Source organism: Mus musculus, chromosome 7 (assembly GCF_000001635.26).
Source record: "Mus musculus strain C57BL/6J chromosome 7, GRCm38.p6 C57BL/6J".
Lineage (NCBI taxonomy): Eukaryota > Metazoa > Chordata > Mammalia > Rodentia > Muridae > Mus > Mus musculus.
Window position 1 is genome coordinate 144,033,548 of NC_000073.6, and position 23,564 is coordinate 144,057,111.

Consider the following 23,564-nt stretch of genomic DNA (forward strand, 5'->3'; position numbering starts at 1 on the left):
CCAACTCCCAGGCTCTTGGAACAGGTTCTCATATGTGCAGTCACCTGGGGATTCAGGCTCCTTCACTTGGTAGCCAGGTCTGTCCCAGGGTCTGGAGTCCTCCACATCCTCCTATGTATCTGTCCTAAAGGTGACAGATGGAAAGGGTGACCTGGGAAGTATCTCACTTCCCTGTCTTCCCCAGCTTCCTTAAGGAGGTCGCTTAATTGCAGGTGACCTTGGAAGTTTTGGTGAGCAGCAGCTAGCTATTTGTACTTCCCTCCCTCCACCCCCATCCCCATCCCAATCGTCCCTCTTCCGTTGGTAAGGACTCTATGCAGACTTTGCTTGTCTTACTTAATGCTCATCCCAGCCTGCACCTACCCCAGAGTCACCCTGCCTCTGTTTCTACCTGGACGCTCTTTGCAAGGGCAGAGACCTCTGTAGTAGCCTTTTCTTTCCCAGGTCCTGGTTTTATTTGCCCCTGCACTGGGCAGAGCCTCCCGATGACTGTGAACATGCTGCTGATCCTCACCGCGTGTGGTTTCTCTGCTCTATAAAGATACCACAGTTCCTGTTGAGGCTGAGTTGTGGATGCTGAGCTCAGGGCCAGTGGCACTGGAAGCCACACCCATGGGCCTTTGTGTCTTCCTAAGGAGCAGCTCAACCTTCCTCCAGTCCTTGCTTACAGCATGGTGTGTGTGTGTCTGTGTGTGTGTGTGTGTGTGTGTGTAAAACAACTCAGATAAATTTTCCTGCTTTGTTCATATCTGTAAATGAAAGTATTTAGGTATTTAAAGTTGGCTTGTTCCTATGCAGGGATCCCACAAACACTGAGAGGGGTGACTTCATTTTAAAATATTCCTTTATCACCTTTGGCTCAGACATGCATTTTCCTCTCTATCATAGTTTGGGGCCAAAACTGTTGCTCCTGATTCAGCCACTAGACTATAACTGCTTTTGTTGTTATTGTTAAATATTTAGAGTTAGGGTCTACAGTTTCATGTAGCCCAGGCTGGCCTCAACAAATTCATTAAATAGATGAGGATGACCTTGAACTCCTGATCTTCTTGCCTCCAAATCCTAAATGCTGGGATTACAGGCATGCACAGCCATACTATATATATATATATGTCACTCTCTTCAGACACACCAGAAGAGGCCATCAGATCCCATTACAGATGACTGTGAGCCAACAGTGTGGTTGCTGGGAATTGAACTCAGGACCTCTGGAAGAGCAGCCAGTGCTCTTAACCACTGAGGCATTTCTCTAACATACTTGGTATTTGTTTGTTTGTTTGTTTGTTTGTTTGGTGAGACAGGATTTCTCTGTGTTGCCCTGGCTGTCCTAGAACTTGCTGTGTAAATCAAACTGGCCTCGGATTCAGATCCACCTGCTTCAGCCTCCTGAGTGCTGGGATTAAAGGCGCGCGCCACCACAATCCTGTATGTTTTATGTGATGCTGTGAGCAGAACCCAGGCATGTGCTGGTCCCTAGCTCCTAGTGTGTGTGTGTGTGTGTGTGTGTGTGTGTGTGTGTGTGTGTGTGTGTGTGTGAGAGAGAGAGAGAGAGAGAGAGAGAGAGAGAGAGAGAGAGAGAGAGAGAGAGCAGGAGTGAGTACATGCTGAGGCAGGTGCCTGCGGAGGTCAGAAGAGGGCAACCTTGGAGCTGGACTTGCATGCAGTTGTAAACTGTCTGACTTGGGAGCTGGGAACTGAATTCAGGTTTTCTGCAAGAACAGTACAATCTCTCTAGCCCTGAAAGGGGTTATTGTTGGTTCTTCCTGGAAGTGTGGCCTGAGAGTTTGTCTTTTGTTCTTGCTAGGTAGTTTCCTGGTATTCTGTGGCATTTCCCATGTTGCTCTCCTGGCTCCTGTCTATCAGGGGAACCAGCTAGTGTCACTCTGGGAGTTTCTGCTCCGTGTCTGCATCTCAGTCCCTCTCTGTTGAGTTCTCCAGTGTCTTTGTATTAGGCATTTGGCTGGAGCTGTTTGTCCCCAGGATTCTGATCTGGAGTACGATCTGTTTTCATAGCTTCGTACTCTCTGCTTCTGACAAGTATTCTCTGGAGCTGTTGTTTGGGATATGTTCTGATGTCTGATTATTTCCCTCCTGAGTATAATGTTTCTTAAGACAGTCCTTCCTCTGTGGGGCCAGTTTGAGAAGTTAGATATATCAGTCTGCCAGCCTGCCTGCCTGTCTGTCTGGTGTGTGTGTGTGTGTGTGTGTGTGTGTGAATCTTTCTAGAGGGCTGGGCAGCTATCTCTTTATCTTTTTTCTTCCAAACGTTATCTTAAGTGCTTTTCCTTGGGAAGTCCCCTGAACAGAGACTAAGTGTCTTCATCACCGATGGACCCCCTCTGCCCCCATCACTCAGTGGAGAGCACCGCCTAAAGGGTCTCCCAAGAGCTGGTTCCATAACCTTATCTCTCACCCAAGGAGGGGGAGAGAGCGGCAATGAGATGGAAGAGGCACTCCTCCTACCACAGCCTTCTGTATCTCACAGATCATTGGATCGGGTCGGTTCTGACCGTGTGTAATGCCTTGGGGATTTTCTAGGCTGGCTTTTGTATTTTACAACATTTAGTTTGACTTACTTGATTCCCCGAGACTGTCTCCCTCAGTGTTGGTCTCCAAAGTAGAGAGCCCATGCCCCATCATCCATTTGAGCTATCTTTCTGTTACAGTGTTTTATCTGGTAAATCTTTATTTCCCAGAACTGCCTATTGACGTAGGTGCACATGCTACAGACTGTAAGAGCACTCTAGGGTGGCAGACCTAGAACCTGAACATCAAAGCTGGGAGGGCAGAGGGAGTGGTGAGGGTTTCGCTGCCGGGAGCAGGTACAGACCATAGTACACTTCTTCTCTGCTGGAGTCTATCCCCAGGATGGGTGGGACTCACTGCACTCAGGCAGGATGCAGCCTTGCCTCAAGCTGATCCTGACTCAACACATCCCTGTGGGTGTGTCCCATGCAGGAGGAATCCCAGTGTGACATAATTATACCAAAAGGTGTTAAATGGTTTCCTGAATGTTGACCTCATGACAGACACCATATTAAGGTCTTGAATGTGTTCTGTAGAGTCCTTGTAACATCCTTGACCTTGGTAGTGGGTCTGAGCATCTTTGTTGAAGGCTAACACACCTATGGAGAGGACCAGAATCTTAGGTGTTCAAATAGAACCTTGGTGATGTACAGCTGGGAGGAGACAGAACCATACAGCAGCCTGGTCACCAGGGAGGCTCAGCATGTGCTGAAGGTTTTAGTAAGGCTCTTTGATAACACATGAAGTGCGTTTGCTTGTGACATTTTCGTACATACATGCAATTAAACTTTGTTCTTGTTCATCTTCTTCCCCACTGTCCTTCCCTGCCCCCTCCATCTCCTACCAGTTGTTCTTCCCTGTCACCTCCATGTCCCCCTCCCTCTCTCTCCACTGTCCTACCCAGCCCCTCCCCTACACTGTTTTTCCCTGCCCCTTTCCCTCTCCCTCCACCAATACTCACTCCTTCCCTGCTCCCTCCCTTCCCCTCCCTCCCCCCTCCCCCTACCTTCTCCCCTCCCCCCTCTACCTCTCCCCACTGTCCTTCCTTGTCACCTTCCCTCCCTCCTCCACCTGCCTTCTCCCCTCCCCCCTCTACCTCCTCCCACTGACCATCCCTGCCCCTTCCTCTTCCCCCCTCTACCTCCCCTCACTCTCCTTCCCTGTCCTCACTCTACCTTCCTCTCAACTGCCCTTCCCTGTCTGTCTACCTCTTTGTTGGTCTGCTTCCTCCTCCCAAATAGCCTGTCTTCTCCTTTCTCACAGTGCCCTTCCTACTCCCCCCCCCCCCCACACCACACATTTAAATCCAGGTTGTTCATATGAGAGCAAACATGCAATATTTGTCTTTTTGAGTCTGGCTTATTTTGCTTAATAAAACAGCCTCCAGTTTCATTCATTTTCCTGCAAATGTCACGACTTTATTCCTTATGGCTATTTAAGATTCCATTGCAGGCATACACTGTATTTTCTCTATTCATGCATCAGACATCTGTGTGAGCTGCTGTGAATAGTGTAGCAGCAAACACCCCATTTTGTAGAAGGAGCATGGAGGATCAGAAGGGAGCCGGTGAGAGACAGAGCAGATGGTCTAAGGTCTGAAAACCCGCTGAGCAAAAGGCCCATGATGTGCCCACTGACTGCCAGGTACCCAGGCCTAGTTTATACATGCAACTTGTATTCAGTGTGGGAAGGTGGCTACTGAGCAGCTTGTGTGGTAAACAGTCCTGGGACCACAGTCTGGTCTTGCTGTGTGCGCGCGCGTGCGTGTGCGTGTGTGTGTGTGCGCGAGCACGCATGTGCATGCATGCCTATTGTGGGAGGTCTATTGAGTCATCCCAGCTGCCATAGTGTTCCTTAGCATCCAGGATGGGTTAGGTGACTAAGGAGGGTTCACAGGACTCTGAGAAGAAGCCTAGTGTGGTATAGCATGAGCAACCACAGAACTGACATCTGGCAAGCCCAAGCTCCATGTTCCCTGCCTGCTTTGGACAGTTCCTGGCTGGTCACCTTTACTGTGGTACAGGCCCATTTCTCCCACAGGTCCTGCATCTGCTTGTTTGCACTGGGTTACTGGGAATGCTGGGAAAGGCTGCCCTGGTCACCTAGTACTGAAGACCAGAAGGGCAATCGCACTTTGTAACCGGAAGGGCTCTCTCAGGAGTGTAATCTGTTCTGGAACTTTCTAAAGACCATTTCACTTCATTCTGTTCAAGACAAACAAAGCCACTGGAGGCAGAGACAGGCAATCCCACGGGTATGAGTTGTCAGCAACAGAGCGGACATTGTTCCCGCATGCCGTCCCTTGCGGGCTAAATCCTCTGTCTAGCTGGGGACATGACACAATTCCTGGAATCCTGCCCGGAGGAGCTGAGTGGAGCTGCCAGCCAGCTTGCCCCAGGGGCCCCCAGTGTCTACACACTGGGTGGCGGTGCCTGGAGAAGCTGTGGGGCTGTCCTTCACTGCCCCATGAGGCACAACCCTGCTGTCTTCTGCTGCCTGCTATTTCTGAGCTCACAACTCCTGTGAGCCCAGGCCAGGAAAGCCTTGGGCAGTACTGACAAGGCACCCTTGGAGCCCTGGCTGAGCAGGGGCTGGGTGGTGGTTTTAGAGGACTGGGAAGAGTTAATAAAGGGTGCCAGGAGTAAGTTGAAGCACATTTCTGCATCATTCCGAATGTGGTATACAACTGGCAGTGGCCATTCAATGTGGCCTTTTAAAAAGTGGCATGTGACCAAATCAGTACCAAGCAAAGTGGGCTCTTCTGTTATATTTTTGGAGAACAGTGAATAAGGGAGTGGGTACAGCGCTGGTTGTGGCCGAGCTGCGCAGCAGCAATGATCGAACCCACATTTATTCCCGGGAGGTGGCAGAGGAGTACTGCGGAGTGGGGGGAGGGGCTCTCTAGGGTTCCCAGCAGCAGCCCCTCAACCTCCAGTCAGGCTTGGCACCAGGAGCTCAGCCAAAGCTATCAGTCCAAGCCCCATCCCCTCCACTCCACCTCCCTGGCTCATCTCCTGGCAGCCGTTATAGGGAAACAAGGCTGGCCCCTTTTTCCTTAATTAGTACTTCCATTTATGACATAGATGTATCTTCCTATGGGTTATTTCATTTAGCAAAAAGCTTTTCATCTACCACCCTGACCCCCTTAAAGACAATTTATTGCCATTCATCCTTCCTCTCTCTGTGTTTGACTCTCTCTCCCTCTCTTGCTCATGTACCTCCCAGAAGCCACTGCTCCAGATCTGGCACTCCTAGAAGTCATTTCCTCTCCATGTCACTCTCCCTGCCTCCCGCATCAGCAACCATCCATCACCTGCGTCTGAATGGTCTACCTAATTTTCCTGGCTCAGAAGCACTCTTGACCATTACATTTGTCATTGAGATGGAACTGCATCTCCGGGCACAGGGTGGTCATCTCCCTCTTGTGCTTTTGGTCACGGGCAGGTGACTGTCCAGTTGGCCTTACATGTATGAAATGTCCTGTGTTTTTGAGTACCAGGGGAACAAAGACACTTGAACCCATGTCCCTGTCTAGTAGCTGAGAAAGGACCATAGTGACCATCCATGCTGAGAGAGTGCAGGAAGGCTGGCATGCAACGTATCACCCTGATCAGCTGTTTGAACATTGTTCTTGGCACCATGGAAGGAGAGAATGTGATATGTCTTCCACAGCTCATGGTGTCTATGTTTTTAGAAAGCAGATATGTTTTTAGAAAGCAGGTGAAGGTTTTTAGGCATGGTGACACCTTCATTCCACATCAGGAAGATTTGTTCTGGATTCTTTAATATGCACTGCCTAGAGGATGCTGGCTCCATATAGTTCACCTGCCATCTTGTTCCCAACAGCATCATCTCACTAGTCACTAAATTTTAGACTAATGATTAAGTAAGTGTCTTAGCCAAGTCACTAACAGGCCTCCAGCAGAGGGCTAGTTCTCCAGTGCCTTGCTCCCTAGTCAAAGCTCCTAGTCCCCACATCTAGCTTAGATCTCAGCTTGCAGCTAGCTCACACCTTGTAGCTCTCAGCTCACCATTCCCAGTCTCTGATTCCAGCCAGAGGCTCCTGTCTGCAGAATTCTTTTCCCTGGAATCTCAGCTCCCCACTGTGCATGTCATTATCTTATCTTCCCTCCCCAGCTCAGGGACAGCTGGCTCCTTATACTATCCATCCAGCAGGTATCCCAGCTCATTGTCTGCCTGTAACCCTGGGCCCACCATCACCACATCCCTAACATAACAACTTCTGTCAACTGTGAGCTCGCTCCTCTTGGATCCTTTGTGGAAGCCCAGAGGCCTCTGACTGAGTCTGGGTGCAGCCTGGAACATAGTTCTTCCCTTCCCCCACACCTGGCCCAGCTCTGAGTATCTTCCTCAGCTAGGTTTACCTTTAAAAAGTAGTGTCCTCTCTTCTAAACAGTCAAAAGAGCTTTATTGATTTGTAGGTTTTTATAGATCCCAGACTCTGTTTGTTTTAAGCATTCGGGTCAACAATTTCTAGTGAACTTAGCAAGCTGTTTGCCCATTGACTTCATCCAGGTTTGACACACTCCAACATCCCAGAAAGATCCCTCACGCCCACTGCCAGCCTGACAAATGTGCTTCTACCCTCTGTCTCTGTTTTTCTTGTTCTGGACATTTCCAAGTAGATCAGGCCACAAGTCAGTAGCTTCAGTGACTGGCATCTCACTCAGCATCATGGTGGTCACTGCCTTATTTGGTTCTTATAGGACTTCTAGCTGCCCCAAAGGGAGCTCAGACACTGCTCTATCCAACAGGAGCTCTGCCTGACTTTCTCAGGCCTTTGGCCGTCTTGGAGTTGTAATTTCTCTCACAGCAGAATGTATGGTCATAGGGGAGGACTGAGACACGGCCAGGGCATGGTGGTTTTGGTGGCCGAGTGAGTTCTGTTCAGAGCATGTGATTTCACTGAATTTGTGCTCATGGCCTTGGCTGCTCTGGCTGGAGGAAGGCTGGAAAAAGAGGGAGACTCCTGGGGAGAAGGAGAAACAGCAGGGTGGGGAGCCAGGTACAGAGCTGGGAAGGAGAGGAGGGACTGCATAAGTCCCTGGTGACTGGGCCAAGGACAGGAATGATAAGATCAGAGCCACAGGCTCTTACAGAGTCCTAGGTGGAGGGGAGGAGTTTACAGAGCCCTTAACAGTGACCTGTCAATCAATTTGAAATAGAGTGCCCATGTCATGGATGTTTCTGAGACTAAGACCAAAACCCCATTTTCTTTCTTTTTCTTTCTCATTTTGTATATGTGTGGTATACATGTGTGTATACGCATGTTTGCATGTATGTGTGAGTTGGTGTGGTTATGTGCTGGAATACATGTGTGTATATGCATGTTTGCATATGTGCAGGAGTTGGTATGCTTGTGTGACTTGTGGGTGTGGTGGCCGGAGGTGAATGTAGAGACTCATCCTTGATTGTGGCTCTCCCACCTTGTCAGCTGAGGCAGGGTCTCTCAATCAAACCCAGAGCTCATCTGTCCTACGGCTAGGCTTGCTAGTAGCAGCTTGCTCTGGGGATCCTTTTTCTGAGGATGGATTACGGGGTTCTGGGGATCTGAACTCTTGGCCTCATGCTAGCACAGCAAGTTTTAGCGGCCAAATCATTTCCTCAGCCTCCATTTTCTTTCTTTAAAAAAAAAAAAAAAAAAACCTCATCGTAATTCATATAACCGCACTGTTCACTCATGGACAGTGAGTGCTTCAGTGAACCTTAGAGTATTCACAGGTGGGGGGCACAGCCCCCCAGTCATCGAGTTCTCTAGTCCCTGAAGGGATTCATGCACCGACTAGCCAGCTGTCCTCTCATGGATCGCTCTGTCTCTCCCTGTTCTGCACTCGCATGGTAAGTGCACTCACAGGGATATGGTCTGAGTCCTGTCTCTACTATTGGAGACATATCTGTCACCTCAAATCTATGCACACACCAACACTCGCAAATCCACTGGGGTCCTGGTTGTTTCTTGTTTTTGAATTTTTTCACACCGTATCTTTCAATGTAGATCAGATTGGCCCTTGAGCTTCTGGCAATTCCCCTGCCTCAGCCTCGTCAGTGCTAGGATTGAAAGGGTAAGCAGCCATACTGACTGACTTCTTAAACACCATAAGACAGTCTCTCTGATCAAGTCAGAAGTGCAGAAGTTCAAAAGGTTCTTCTGAACTGAGGGCTGACTTCACTTGGCTCATCTCTCTCAGAATGAACTATCCTTGTATGGCTTGAAAATAAGATTTTATTTGTAGGTGCGTATGCGAGCCATGGCTCATGTGTGGAGGTCAGAGAACAACTCGTGGGAGTTAGTTCTCTCTTCTACTATGTAGGTTACAGGGATTGAACTCCAGTCATCAGGCTTGGAAACTCAGCCCTACTCACTGGTCCAGAATGGACTCTCTTTTCTACTTGCTCAGTGCTCACCCAAAGGAGGTTTGTTCAGGACTAAAGGCCTGGCTACAGATTACCAGCCTGTGAGTTTGATAGGGCACATTTTCTGCTCTGATAGAAAAGCCACCCAACAGGACTGACATGTTGCTTCATCTCCATTGCCAACCTGACTGGCTTTGGAATCACCCGGGAGACTCACCTCTCAGTGTCTGTGAGGGCATTCTAGAGGCTCAACTGGGGTGGGAATACCCACCCTGGATTCAGGCAGACCCATTCCATAGGCTGGGATCCTGGACTGAATAAAAAGGAGAGAGTGGGCTCTCTTTTACTTCCCTCTGTCTTTGCTTCCTGACTGTGGATATAAGTCCTGCCGCCATGCCTTCTCCGCCATGGTGGCCTGTGCCTTCATACCGCGAGCCAGATAAACTCTCCCTTCCTTGAGTTGCTTTTGTCTCATCAATGAGGAAAGTCACAAATACAGCTGTAGAGTAAATGACATCAATAATGGTCCTTGTTCAGAGGCTTGGAGTTCAAAGAACCAGTGGTCAGAACTAATACCTATCCATCTAGCCAGGCTTCGGGAGGCTGAGTAGACCTGAGGGCCTCAGAAGTATATTTTATTTCTCATTTAGGGAAAATGTCAAGAATAATAAATATCATATGAGCTCTAGGGTGTCTCTTACACAGATCTACGACCACAATCTTCAACTTTTTAGTGATAAGATTAAGCCTCACTGGTACAGTCAGCCTTTGTTGTCCTCATTTCCAGTCCCTTCCCCTCAGGGATAAAGCAAACACTGTCATGAATTCAGAATCAAATTCTCTCTCTCTCTCTCTCTCTCTCTCTCTCTCTCTCTCTCTCTCTCTCTCTCTCCCTCTCTCTCTCTCTCTCTCTTTCTCTCCCTCTCCCCTCTTCCTCTCTCTCTCTCAACAGTTTTGATATATATCCCAGGCTAGCCATAAACTCATGATCCTTCCTTCTGTCTTAGTCCCCAAAGTGCTGAGATCACAGGACGATGTCACCATGTTCCCTTACATGTCCTCTTACAATCCATTGCCCACATATCTATCTACCCACCAACTCAATCATCCAGCTTTTATATTCCTGTCCATCCATTCTTCTACCCACTCACTCATTCCTTCCTTCAAGCAAACCTTCAAGCATCTGTCTGTCCATCTATGCTTTTGCAATATAGGAACTGGTGCTTAGGATTTTGTGTCTACTCTGAGTGACAACTACCCAGTGTGCTTTGTAGTGCATAGCTGGATTGCTGTTGGAGAGATTGAAGGCAAAGAGTCTGGTTTTCTTTGTGGTTTCATTGAGTCATCATGAAAACCCAAGGAAACTCCCATCCCTGTCTTCTCTGCAATGCTACCATGATATCCTGCTTCCCTGTGCTTCAGCCGAGAAATTCCACTTTGAAGCTTTCATCAGGAATTTTGTGCATCATAAGTTGCTTGAAAGAGAGCAAAGGCCTGGGGCCTTTCCATGTAGGAAACCAAGGAAAGGCAACCCTCATCCTGCCGGTATTAATCCTCTCATGGCTTGATTGACAGCTGGAGAGGGACTTGACATTTATATCTAACACTTTCAAACAACTAAAACTGGCCAAGCCACATCTCTTCTCTGTGTTAGGATCCTGTGCCGCCCCTTCCTCTGTTGAATATCGAGATGGAGTTTTATATGCAAGGTCAGGTGACCTAGCTTGAAGAGATCTCTGAGCCCAGACATAATCAGCTAGCAATAGTTTGCTTTTCTGCTTAAGCTTCATGGTTAATTCCCACTTAATTCTATTTGAGAAGATAACTTCTGGGGTTAGAAGCCTTGGTTTGGAATTACCAAAATTCTATACAGAAACTCAGTAAAATCCCACATTGAGGTGGAATGCTGGGGCGCAGAGGTCAGGCTAGAGAAGAGCATGTAGCACCTTTTTTGCTGGTGATTTATGATAAGACACCAGGAAGGTGTCCCCTCATTCATGTTAAACGCAAGGGCAGGACTGTCTTTGCTCTGAGTATGTTTGTTATGCAAAGGTGCGGTCAAGAAACTGCTGAAGTGGCCATTCCATTAGGGGGAAGGTTTTTAGTAGGAACAAGAGAGGGAAACTATCCAGAGGCCTCTGGATGAGTTCAGAGCAGAGAGTAGACTGGACATGTCCAGGGCCAGGGAAGCAGGAGACTAGCGGAGATAGCACGAGACAGAGACTAACAAGAATGCAAGAAAATATTGGGTGATAGAGTAGTATTGATATCAAGGAAGCAAGAGGACAGCAGGTGAGAGGCCAGCAGGAACAGCTGGGTTATAAGGAGCAGCAAGGGGAGAGAAGCCTGTGAGCTGGAGGGGATTTAGAGGGAGGAGTGGAGGCTCTGAAATGTATAACAGGTACTTGTGAATGGGCACTGAGGAGCCTGGCAGCCAGTATGGGCTTTGATATGTTACCACAGGTGCAATTGAGAGCCCTGTCCCTTCTGCCAGAGGTAAGGGAGATAGCTGCTTTTAGGGACAGAAAACACATTTCACAGATTTCTGAGGAATGCTGTCTTTTATCTAACAGCCAGAAATCCGTCTATAGTCTAGCTGGAGCTCATTCCTGGATATGTGGACTGCTTGCCACCTAAGAGTGTTATCAGAAATTTCACGTTGCCAGATTTGACTGGGGAAGTTGGGGGAAGGGGGCCCCACAGGGTTCTTAGTCATGTTAATCAAAGAATTTAAGAACAGACTCAGAAAGAAAAAAAAGACTGGAGGTAGATCCTATTAGTACCAATAAGAAAAAACCCCAGGGCAGGCAAGCTGTAAATCTGGGTACTTGCCAGGAGGGAGAGATGGAGAAGAGGAAGGCAGTTTGTGCTGTTTGTAAGCAGACATGTGTAGGAAAAGCAGCTATGTGGTGGCAAGGAAGCTATTGTTCTTCTCCCAACAGTAGAACCAGCCAGCCAATCAAAGCTCATTTGCCCTGATAAAGAGATGGGAGGAATAATTGTCCTTAGAATGAGATAATGTGATTTTTTTTCTCCCAGAACCCCTGTTCTCTGCTGTTCTTAGGTTCTCTTAGGTTCTTTGATTAACATGACTAAGAGCCCTTCGGGGACACCCCCCTCCCCCAACTTCCCCAGTTAAATCTGGCAATCTGAAATTTCTGATAACACTCTTAAGAGGTCTCAGGCAGTCCACATATCCAGGAATGAGCTCAGAAAGACCAAAGTAAAAAGGCCCAGGATCTTGGAGACAGCTCACTGAGGCTCTGGCCATAGTCCAAAAGAAAGAGACAGAAGGGAAGAAAAGAAAGAAAAATTATATTTTTCTGAGTCAGGGCTCAGGTGAGCAGACCTAAGAGAACGTAGGAACAGCACAGAGAACAGGGGTTCTGGGAGGAAAAAAATCACATTATCTCATTCTGAGGACAATTATTCCTCCCATCCCTTTATCAGGGCAAATGAGCTTTGATTGGCTGGCTGGTTCTACGGTTGGGAGAAGAATAATAGCATCTCTCTACCTGGGGTTAGATTCCATATTTATGGCCAGAAGGAAACAGCTCCCTTTTAATGAGTTCCCAGTGCCTCTCTAAGAATTGGATTTTCAGGATCCGCTCATCTTGTCTCTGGCTGGGCTTCCCAACTCAGTTGTTCCTACTTCCTCTCTGGTGGATAAACTACCTTTCTGCCTCCCTGCCCTGCCCCCACTCTCCCCTTTCCACAGCCTTCTGCCTGTCTCCTCCTGATTAGCTTTGGCTACTTCCCCTCCACTCTGTGTGACCGGGAGGGACTTGCGACTCATGAGCGAGACTTCAGGGTTCCCCACATTGCTGCTCCTGGCAGTTGGGTGGCTCTGGAAATGTGAAAGTTGAGGTGTCCCACCTTGGGTGCAGGGGTGTTAATTGTTACTCTTAGAACAGCGAGGGGGAGCAGGATGCATCCTTAGTGCTGCTGACAGTCTAGCTAAGGGCCATCTCTCCCCTTCACTTGATGGGTTTTTCACTGAAGACAGTGGCCAGCGTCTGACCGACTACTTTGTGATATCTCTGCCTGAGAGCGGCTAAAGAGGAAAATTAACTCATCTTCAAGGAGCACACGAGCCCTGGCGGGTCTGAGCAGTGCCTCCCAGTTCAGTCTCACCTTGGCAATAGCGGAGGCTTCACCACAGCATCAGATGGCTGTGGTTAAGCTTCTGCAGCTGGAAATGTTCTAATTGGAATAGGGAATCGACAGCCACGATCTCCTTCATTAAATTCTCAGAAGCATGAGCCTGGCCCTTGGACTTCAGCATCATGGAGTTAGCCTGCCTTTCTAGGTCAAGGTCACTAGTTCCCTATAAAGCCCTTGTTTAAAGCTGCAGGTGTTGCCCTAGCTGTGTCTATAGGTCTCAGTATGATTGATGGGCTTTTGCTGAAGACAAAACCCATTTCATTTGGACAGTGGCATTTGTGACCCAGTCATAGCATGGGTTGACTTTAGGTTGCTGTTTTTCAAAGGTGCAGACTGTACAGAGTGCAGACAGACAGACATCCAGGAAAAAAATTTCTCCCCAGTGTACCTTGCCTCAGCTTCCACCAAGCCTGTGCTCACCACAGGTCACCCAAATGCATTGTGCCAGCTGGGGAGACAGTTCAGTTGGTAAAACGCTTGTCCTGCAAGCTCAAGGATCTGAGTTCAATCCCCATCACCACATTGAAGAGCCAGGCATAGTGGTACACTCTTGTAATCCCAGCGCTTGATAGGGAATGCCAGGTAGATCCCTGGGGCTCACTGGACAGTCAGCATTGCCCAGTCAGTGAATTCTAGGCTAGTGAGAGGAAAACAAGGTGAATGGCACCTGAGAAATGACACCTGAGATTGTCCTCTGGTCTCTGTGCACACATATGCATCTGCACACAAGAACGCCTGCACACACATGAACACAGACAGAGCATCATGAAGAAATTCATGATGATGCGGATGGGTAGTGTGGAGAGGTTTTTGGTGTGAGATGCAGTTCTTGTCAGGAGTATGTTAGGAGCACAGTGGGAGTGCATGATCCACAGGCGTGCTGTGGTGTGATCTGTGCCAGGGACTGGGCTTTCAGCTCTGGAGATGGCCCCAGATACCTTAGGACCCCTCCCTGAGTGCTTAGCCTTAGTTCTCCTGGCTCCTCAGGTGTAAGTGGATGATTTAAGTCTCTCTCAGGGTTAACAGAGGTTGAGGAGGCAGTCATCTTAGAGTGTATGTGTAATGGCAGTCTGGGGTTGTTGATCTTTCTGTCCAGGCTGCCCACTGTAACGAGACATATTTATGCAGTGTAGTATTTACTATTCTCCCTCGCTTTGTCTAGACGTTCCCTCACCTCACTGCAGTCTCATGGAGCAGTCCTTATACTCATCGCAGGCTCCAGACAGACATGGCCACACTCTAACTGGCTTCATCCACAGTGCTGCTGAGACTCGGAGCACTTGAGGATAGGAAATGAGGGGCAGCTGCCCTTCTGCAGTGGTGGACATGTGATCCCAGCACTGCTGTGTGCCCCGCTGAGGTTCACATGGACTGACAGTGCAGACGTGCCCCCCAGCCTTTACTATGGGCACATGGCCCTCTGTGGGTTATAGATATTTGCTCCTGACCATCCAGCCATACACGTAACATTCATATAGCAATAGGGCAGGTGTGACCTCTGTTCTTGTGGTGTAGCCCTGACCCCAGGACCTCACAATGTGACTGTTTGGAGCTAGGGCTTTCAAGAGGGGATTTGGGTAAATTAAGGCCAAGAGGGTGACTCTGATTCACGTGATTTGAGACCTAATAAGAAGTGGGGATCAGACACAGGATAGCCTGTGAGGACAGGGAGAAGACACCAGCTGTAAGCCAAGGAGACAGGTCTCAGGAGGAGCCGGCACTGAGACTCCATCTGGGACTTCTGATGCTGTGGGAACAAATGGATGCATAGTGCAAGAGTGAAACATACAGGTTGGGGCTTTTCTGGTTGGATTTGATGAAGATCAAGACCCTCTGAACTTTACCCTTGTAAACTAGCTTGGCAAACTTTGGCCAATGAACATGGTGTGGAAGATTTGTTCTGGCGGCCTCTCAAGCTCCTGCCCTGAGTTGAAGACACAGCATGGCTGTTTTCTCTACCTGTCCACGGTGTATGCTAATGCTGTCTGCGCCTGAATATTTTCAGTTCTTGGCTCACATCTTGCAGAACACTTTCAAATGCATGATCACCAAATGCTGTCGGGGATGTCTGTGGCTGGGGTGGTGGTGCTCTGACTGTTCTTTGCATGAAAACACCATTTGTCTTGGATTTGACTTTGACAGTGAAGTTCACTGGTGGATGTATCAGTGTCCTACACTATTTAGCATTATGAACAGCCCCAGCTCATGCTTGCAGCTCTGTAGGTTTGAGTGGTTATATTACTTACCTTTCTATTGCTCTGGCCTGACCAAAGCAACTTACAGAAGAAAGTGTCTATTTGAGCTTATGGTTCCAGAGGGATCCAAATCTGTGATGGCAGAACGGAGGCATAGCAGCTGACGTTGAAAGCTCAGAGCTACCATCTTGAATTCCAAGAAGCAGAGGGAATTAACTGGAAATGTAGTGATTCTTTTAACTCCCAGAGCCCGCCCCCAGTAACATACTTCCTCCAGCAAGGCCACACCTCTAAATCCTTCCCAAACAGTTCTAGCAACTGGGAACTGAACATTCAAACACACAAGCCACATCATTCTCAGTGATGACCATCACCAGGGTCATCACCAATTACTATTACCATTACCAGCCCTCCACCACCATCACCGTTATTCCTAATGGATAATTCACCATTATCTAATTGATATGCCCAGATGTGTGATTCCAAATTTAATCAAGTTGGCAATCGAGATTGAAGGTCAGGGGCAGTGTTTTACAGATCTGTTGTAACTGACCCCAGTCAGGCTTCCTTATACCACTGAGTTTAGATGTCCAAGATCAAAGTGCTATCTAGGATTCCCCAGGATGCCCTGAGGAGCCTCTGTCCCACTCTACAGTTCTAGGCCTTTGTAGGAGAACCTCAGCATTTTTCCCCTATAGGACCAATCCCACGATAATCCTCCTGAAGCCTCCATCCTATGCACCTTCTGTGACATCCCCATTTACCATCGCTGCAATGCCACGGTATTGGGTCAGAGTCATACTTCTCCAGTGCAGCCTCATCTTAATTGACCACACCTACAAAAACCCCATTTCTAATTATATGTCTGTCTTCTTGAGGGTATATATTGCTTATGGTCACCTGTATCTTTCTGGCTGTCATGTGTGTGGAGTGAGGCCCGCTTTACTGAAGAATCAACATGGTAGCCAGTGGCCACTTAGTAGGTCTGCCCAGCAGGTGGATGGCAGACCCAGGCCTTCCTGACCTGTGAATTCTAGCTCTTCCCAGAAGGGACTCCATGTGGCACCCCTGGTGCTTTCCAAAGCTGCTGTTTTATTTCTCAAGGTTGGTTCTTACACTAGGGAGGCACAGACTGGGCGTCCCTGCTCTGCCCACCAAGTGGCAGTGAGTGCCAGTCTTTGTGTAGCCTACAATGGCAAACAAGTCCTCTGGGAGGCATCATACAGCCTTGGGCCTGTCTAGGCACTTGCCAGTTGGCAGGTTCTTGTCAGCTGAGGGGAGAGAGAGGCTGATAAAATGCTCTGCAGTGTGGCTTGTGAAGGAACCTGAGTTGGGACGTCCCATCTGTGGACTGTAACCCAAATCCCGCAATGATTTCTGAACTGGGAGTGGTGGGGTTGTGTGCAGCCCCAGGAGGCTATATCTCTTATTGTACTTTTGTTATGTCAAGATCACAGAGAGTTCTCACCTAGCCCCGGGTGGATGGAGGAGGGGGGGCATGTGTCTCCTCCCTAGAAGGAACAACTGATCCCACCAGGTCTTGTAACCCAGAAAGGTCAGAGGGTCACCCTGAACTCAGCCAATGACATCCGAGAGGGGCCAACAGGAGCGTTCATTCATGTGTAGGTGTCAGCTTCCCTGGCTGGGGTTGTAGCCGCTGGACTGGTGTTCAGGGTGGACAGCAGCTGAGCCATTCTGCAGCCATGAGAACCTACTGGTGCTCAGGAACAGGATCCGGCTCTACCCTTAGGCACACACAGAATCCCTTGTGAAGCACTAATTCCAGCCTCTTTCAGCAATCCCTTGGCTCTTCTGAGCTGTCTCCACAGCAGGGAAGCACATCCCTGCACTCCTGCTATGGCTGAGCACTAGAAACTAATTTTAAGCCAAGACAAATGAAAAGTCTTAGTTAGACATGAGCTTGGTCGGGCTTTGGCTTCCAAGGGAGTGCCATAGAAGTCTCCTGGGAACACAACTGAGTGTCGCTATTCCAGTTCTCAGAGGCAGGGATGCATCTTTAGGAGTGTGGGCGATGGAGGCTCTGCTGATGCTGTTTAACCTTTTAAGAAATTACCTCTTGCAGTAATTGGCTTGATGTTCCCCAACCCTGCTCAAATAGTTTCTCGTGATTGCCACCCCTCACCCTTCAAGTACAGGTTGGGTTTTGGTTTTTGCATTTTGACATAGGTGTACGTGGTGTGAATATACATATGCATGTTTGGCTACATGATGTCCACAGTGGATGTCTAGAATCATCCTTCACTATTCTTTCACCTGTTTGCTGAGGCAGGATTTTAAGGCTCTATCAGTCAAACCCAGAGCTTGCCTTTACATCTGGTGCCATCAGCCAGCTCTGCTGGATGCACTGTCCCTGCTTTCTAAGGCTGGAATTACAGATGCACGCCACACCCACCTGGCATTTGTAAGAGCTCTAAGGATTTGAATTCCAATTCTCACACTTGCACACAAGCGCTTTTAACCGTAGAGCTTTGTCACTAGCTGTTTAGTGCATACGGTTCAGAGACAGTGCTAGTGATATGAAGGCTCTAGTCTCTCAGGTTTCCCATGGTGAACTCCTGGGGCAAGGTGTCAGAGTTGCCAGAGAGCAAGCCGTGGACACCTCAAGTGGCACTGTCCCACAGTCAGCTGCTGCACCAGGGGTTCCATGTAGTGGATTGAGAATCATTCACAAGACTCATTTTCTATCTTCGTCAGGAAAGAGAGTGACTTTTACACAGGGGTACACCGGATCTATTAGTTGTTACAACCAAATAGGAAATCATGCAGTATATCCAACCATGTGTCCCAGGGCAGCTGTAAATGCCTCAAACAAGAGAGATTTCTTTTTCTAACTCAATCACATAGTTCTCAAACATGAACTTTGTAGATGGCAATGTTGTACTCCAATATGAAATGCACTTGAGAGGACTTTTTAAAAACATGTCGTCATTGCGTGTGAGGAACCTGAGTGTCTGTAAGTCTGAAGGTTCAGAGGGGGTTCTGTAACCCCTAGGATGTCTTAGGGACAGCTGTATTTAACTATGACTCCCAGTGTACGCCCCCACCACAGTGCACTTGTGCACTCTGGTGTGCACATATAAGCATATGAGAATCTTGGTTTCTGTCCCTAGGCTGGCTGGTCAGGAAGTCTCAGGGATTAGCCTGTCTCTCCCTCCCTAAGGCTGAGGGTTCTGGGGCTCAAGCTCACGTCCCATGGTCCCATGGTTAGAGGGCAGGCACTTCATTGATTTCCAGCCTGGACTGAGTTCTTTTGCTTTCCCCAGCCTTTTTGTTTGAGAGACAGAGGCAAACTTTACTTTGTAGTTAGTAAGCCATATCTCTTGGCTTCTCTGTTCTCAACACGTAGCAGTGGGGCAGAGGGGACAGGAACAGAAGGAACAGGAATCCTTTGATCCTGTGTCCGGGTTAGTAGCTCTGATGACCTTTGGCATCCTGCCTCTTTTCTCTGTTCTTCCTGCAGAAGTGCATTCGATTTAACCCAGACGCCACCGTGTGGGTGGCCAAGCAACGGATACTGTGCACGCTGAATCAAGGCCTGAAGGATGTACTCAACTATGGGCTCTTTCAGCCCGCCAGCAATGGGCGTGACGGCAAGTTCCTGGATGAGGAAAGGCTCCTGCGGGAATACCCACAGCCCATGGGCCCGGGTGTGCCTTCCTTGGAGGTAACTAGCCGTGTGTGAGTGTGTGAGGGAGGGATGGTGCTGTGCAGCCTGGGTGCCACCGAGGGCATTGTTTTAACCAGGCACCTGTTGGTTTGCGATTAGAAAATTACCCACCCTGCAGGTAAAGTCTGGCTCCTCTGGACCTTCCATGTTAGGCATGTTGTGACAGGTACCCAGTGGTCCTTCTTGGTGGATTTGGGAATTTGGATCAGTGGCATGATTAGTTAAAGACAAAGTGAGAGCTGAGTTTATGGTGGCATATGGATGTGGTCTGGGGCAGGATGCAGGGCTAAAGCATTGTAGTCTAGCAGCAGGCACAGACATCTTCCAATTCCATCCAGAAGCTATAGGCTGAGCTTATAAGATATACACTCCCCAGGCAGTCCCGTCAATCCAGTTCTTCAGGACTGACTTGTTTTGACACTTAAAAATCAAGAAAGTTCCCATCTGAGTCATGGGCATACCTGTAGACTTGTCATCTTGTGTGGGGCAGAGGGAGAAGAGAACAAAGTTGTCTCTTTCAGATATTATGGGATTGGTGATGGTGCTAGAGAGATGGCTCAGTGGTTGAGAGCAACTGTTGCTCTTCCAAAGGACCCAAGTTCATAGTCCAGCATCTAAATACACACACACACACACACACACACACACACACACACACACACACACACGTACACACTCGCACATGCACACACACATATGCACATACATGTATTTATATATACACATATACATAGACACACACATGCACACACATGCATACACATATACACACATATTCATAGACAAAGACACAAACATGCATATATACACGTACATGTACATACACACATATACATAGACACACATACATGCATACACATGTACACACATATATACACATACACACATACATATATATACACACATACATATATATACACACACACATATACACAGAGATTGCTTTGTGGTTTAGAGCCCTTGTTGCTGTTGCAGAGGAACTGGGCTCAATTCCCAGCACTTGGTAGCTTACCACCATCTTTAACTCTAGTTGCAGGGGATCTAATGCCCTCTTCTGGCCTCTATATTTAACAGTCATATATATGGTATACTGATATATAGGCAGGCAAAACACAAGTAGACTCAAAGTAATAAAATGTTTTTTGAGACAGCATTTGTGTATGCTTCAAATATGTGAAGCACCCACAGAAGCTACATCTATGTATGCTATGACATCATCAGATCCTCTGCAAATGGAATTACGGATGGTTGTGAGCCAGCGCATGGGGTACTAGGAACAGAACCAGGGTCCTCTAGAAGAACAGCTCTTGCTCCTAAGCAAAAGCCCTCTCTCCAGTTTCCTAAGTTTAAAAAAAAGTCAAAAAAGGGAAAATAATACAAGGTCAGATTTCAGTTGGGGGACTAGCGTATGCCTCCACCTGGAATGTTCCCTTGTTCCCATGTTCCCGCCCTTTATTCCTGGGAGTGTGACAGTCTCAGGAAAAGATCAGGAAGGAGACACAAAGTGACCTGGGTTCAGGAAGGTCATTCTACTCTGGGGCCTTTGGGTGTTGTCTTTATGAGACAGATAAGGAAACTGAGACTGAGGTGGGAGAGTGACCAGTTCAGAGTCAATCAACAAATAGAAGACCTCAGGTTTCCTCTCAAAATCTCCATCATACACCTGCCCTTAGTGTTCTTCGAGAACCTTTTGCAGTGCCTCTAACAGTCAGCTACACAAAGGCCTGGGTGTCTGGGAGGAGAGGGGTGTGTGGTAAAGCTGACCACTGGGTCACCGCTTGCCCGGGAGTGTTGCCATTAACGCCAAGTCCATTCCCCCACTCTGCAATGAAATTTCCAGTCCCAAGTAAGCAGCACTGTCCTGAGGGGCCAGCGGGGACTTGAGTCCTGGGCAGGGGGATGAAGAGATGAAGAGATGGCTCATGCAGCTCTGACAGAGGAGAGTGACAGGGAAGAAAAATGTCACATCCACAGCACCCTCCAGACAAGCTCAGGGCAGGTAGATTCCCACAGACCGTGAGCCAGCATGATGAAATCATGAACTCTGGTGTGTCAGGCCATCTTATTCTCTGTACTAACCGAGGACTGGCTTCCATAGCTGAGAACCTTCCCTGTGTCCAGATGGTTGACAGATGGTGGGACTCTTAAGGGGATGGGCTGTGCAGTATGGACACCAGTGTCTAGGTTAACACTGAGGTTCCTTGGCCTTTGCCCTGATCGCTTTTCCTTTGAGCATCCATGTCTGGCATTTAGTCATCGGCAACCTTTTTCTTGTTTCCATGGCAGTTTCGCTACAAGAAACGTGTGTACAAGCAGTCCAACCTGGATGAGAAGCAGTTGGCCAGGCTCCACACAAAGGTATGGGGTGTGTGTGGGGATAACGCTTTCTCCACTCATCAGGTCACCTCTGATCCTGTTGTGTTGTCTCTGGAGGGCTCATTCCCCTGAGAGTGGCCCCTGTGTACCCTGTGGGATGAAGCCAGACTGGGGCATACAGGATGCCTCACCATGCACTTTGCTGGAGACCCAGCAAGATAGCAGGCAGCAAGGTGGCCAGGGAAGCTGGTGGCGGTTGAACAGGGGATTGCTGTCCCCCTGGTGACCAAGGGAGGTTAAAAGGCAGCAGGAGTGGCATCGTGGGATTTGGATATATGGTGAGGTTGAGGGATGCCTGCTAAGCACGGTCTCTGGTTGCTGTTGCTGCCGAATCAGAACAGACCTTATAAAGGCAGGAAGTTCTGGTATAATGGGAGAAGATTTCTGTGCTAGCTGGAGGGCTCTGTGCCCACCGAAGGCATGATGAGTCCCTGTGTCACATTCCAGAAATGCCAGTGAGGCCCTGGGAGCCAGGAGCATGCCTGTAGCAGGAGACAGAGATCCTGAGGAATGTGGGTGGAGCCTGGGGGACATGGGGTGGACACTGCCTCTCCTTAGGCACCCTGAGGTGCCTGGTGCTGGCCGGTGAGTTTTCCTGCTACAGGGAGTACACCTGGGGCTTTCACAACACGCAAGTTCCTTGTGTCTCAGATGGAGCGGGGTTGTCACTGTGGGTTTCATTCTTGTCTTCGGTTAATTTTTTTTTAATTAAGTTAGTTCTTTGACAGCCTCATACTGTATGGTCCATACTATATAAAAGCATTTTGATTGATCTACAATTCTCTCTTACCTCCCTCTCATCCCTATCAGTCCTCATACTTCCCATCACTCTTGTTCCACCAAAGCCAAAGACTCCTCAGTTTTCTTAATGTATCCACAAATAGTTCAGCTATGAGGAATAGGTCAGAGCCCCTCATCCATCCACGCCTGAGTGCTGATGGACCCACTCTTGTGCAGACCCAGTGCAGGGGTCCACAGCTGCTGAGTTCAAGGCTGCAATGTCTGTAGTTTGCCAGGAGATGGCACTGTGCAGCCCTTCTCCCTTTCTTCCAGCTCTTGTGGTCTTTCCTCCCTTTCTTCCTTAATGTTCTCTGAGCCTTAGAGGGGATAGTCTCAATGTCTCATTTCAGGCTGGGCAGTCACAGGTTACTTATTGTCAGTGCCTGTGCAACCACCAGGCTCTGCAAATACTAGGAAGAGAGGTTTCTCTGATTTGGGCCAAGAGTAACATTGTTTAGGGAGTAAGCAGATATTTAGTAGGCAGCTTGGCACCATGTCAATTTAGTGTTTCCTCACAAGGGCCTGTGACTTTCCCTACCATGCGTTTTTTGGACCCAGTTTATAGCACTGGGTTTGGATTTGTGCTGTGGAGTGAGCCTCAAAGGCAGTCAGGGAGTGGTTGGCTATCCTCATAACTATTCCGTTGCTATTATGCTATTGCCTAGCAGGTTGCTATCATGGATTGTAGGATTTACAGCTGGGCAAGACCGTTGGTGCCTTATCTCCCACAAGATAGGGCTATTTCATAACTTCTTAGAATTACGAAAGCTAGCCGCCCATGGGGAAGTGTCCAGCTCAGGTCCATTTTGAGTTCTCTATATCACGAAATAAGCTGTGCCCTATCTTCAGCTCTTGGTCTCATTATCTAGTTCTCATGAGCAACCCAGACAGACAGCAACAGCCTGTGCTGTTTTAGGGGCCTCTGTGGCCTTTCTGACCAACATCGTTTTATGTTTGTGCCTAAGTTATCCAGAGGTGACTGGCAGTTGCCCTTGGTCCCCTGCCTTTGGGTATACCACCACTTTCCTTGACACTGTGACACCTCAGCCATGTCCTGGCCAAGTATGGTCCAGGCTCTCCTTATTTTTATTATTATTGTTGTTATTTAATGTGTAGGCATAAATACTTGTGGCTTTAAAGAAAGGTATCAATGATGTTTGGGCGGCACTTGACTCTCTGACAGCACAACTTGAATTTGGACTTCTGGGTGCCCAGGTTATAGCTTCAGGAGTGAACTCTCTGGGACCTCTTTAGGTGATTATGGACTCCACTCATCAGGGTTCCACCCTGATGACCCAGAAACCCCTAGTGTCGTTATATAGGAATTACAGTCCATTGTGAGAATTCTGGAGGGACAGACATTGAGATGTTGGTACAAAAGTGGCAAACAGCTAGGGTTCTGAGACATTCCTCAGGACAAGCCCATGGTGTTGGCTGTGTGCTGACCTCACATGTGGCCT

The 23,564-nt window shown here is 48.4% G+C and overlaps 1 protein-coding gene across 19 annotated transcripts in view; it reads left to right on the plus strand.

The window, feature by feature from the left end:
- The window catches only part of Shank2 (SH3 and multiple ankyrin repeat domains 2), a 447,967-nt gene that overhangs the window by 55,471 nt on the left and 368,932 nt on the right, over positions 1-23,564 (plus strand). For all 19 annotated transcript variants that reach the window (XM_006508521.4, XM_006508520.4, XM_030242323.1 and 16 more), the window contains exons 4-5: positions 18,742-18,945; positions 21,235-21,306. In XM_006508521.4, the coding sequence (XP_006508584.1) occupies positions 18,742-18,945; positions 21,235-21,306 (276 nt within the window). The remainder of the gene's footprint in view (positions 1-18,741; positions 18,946-21,234; positions 21,307-23,564) is intronic.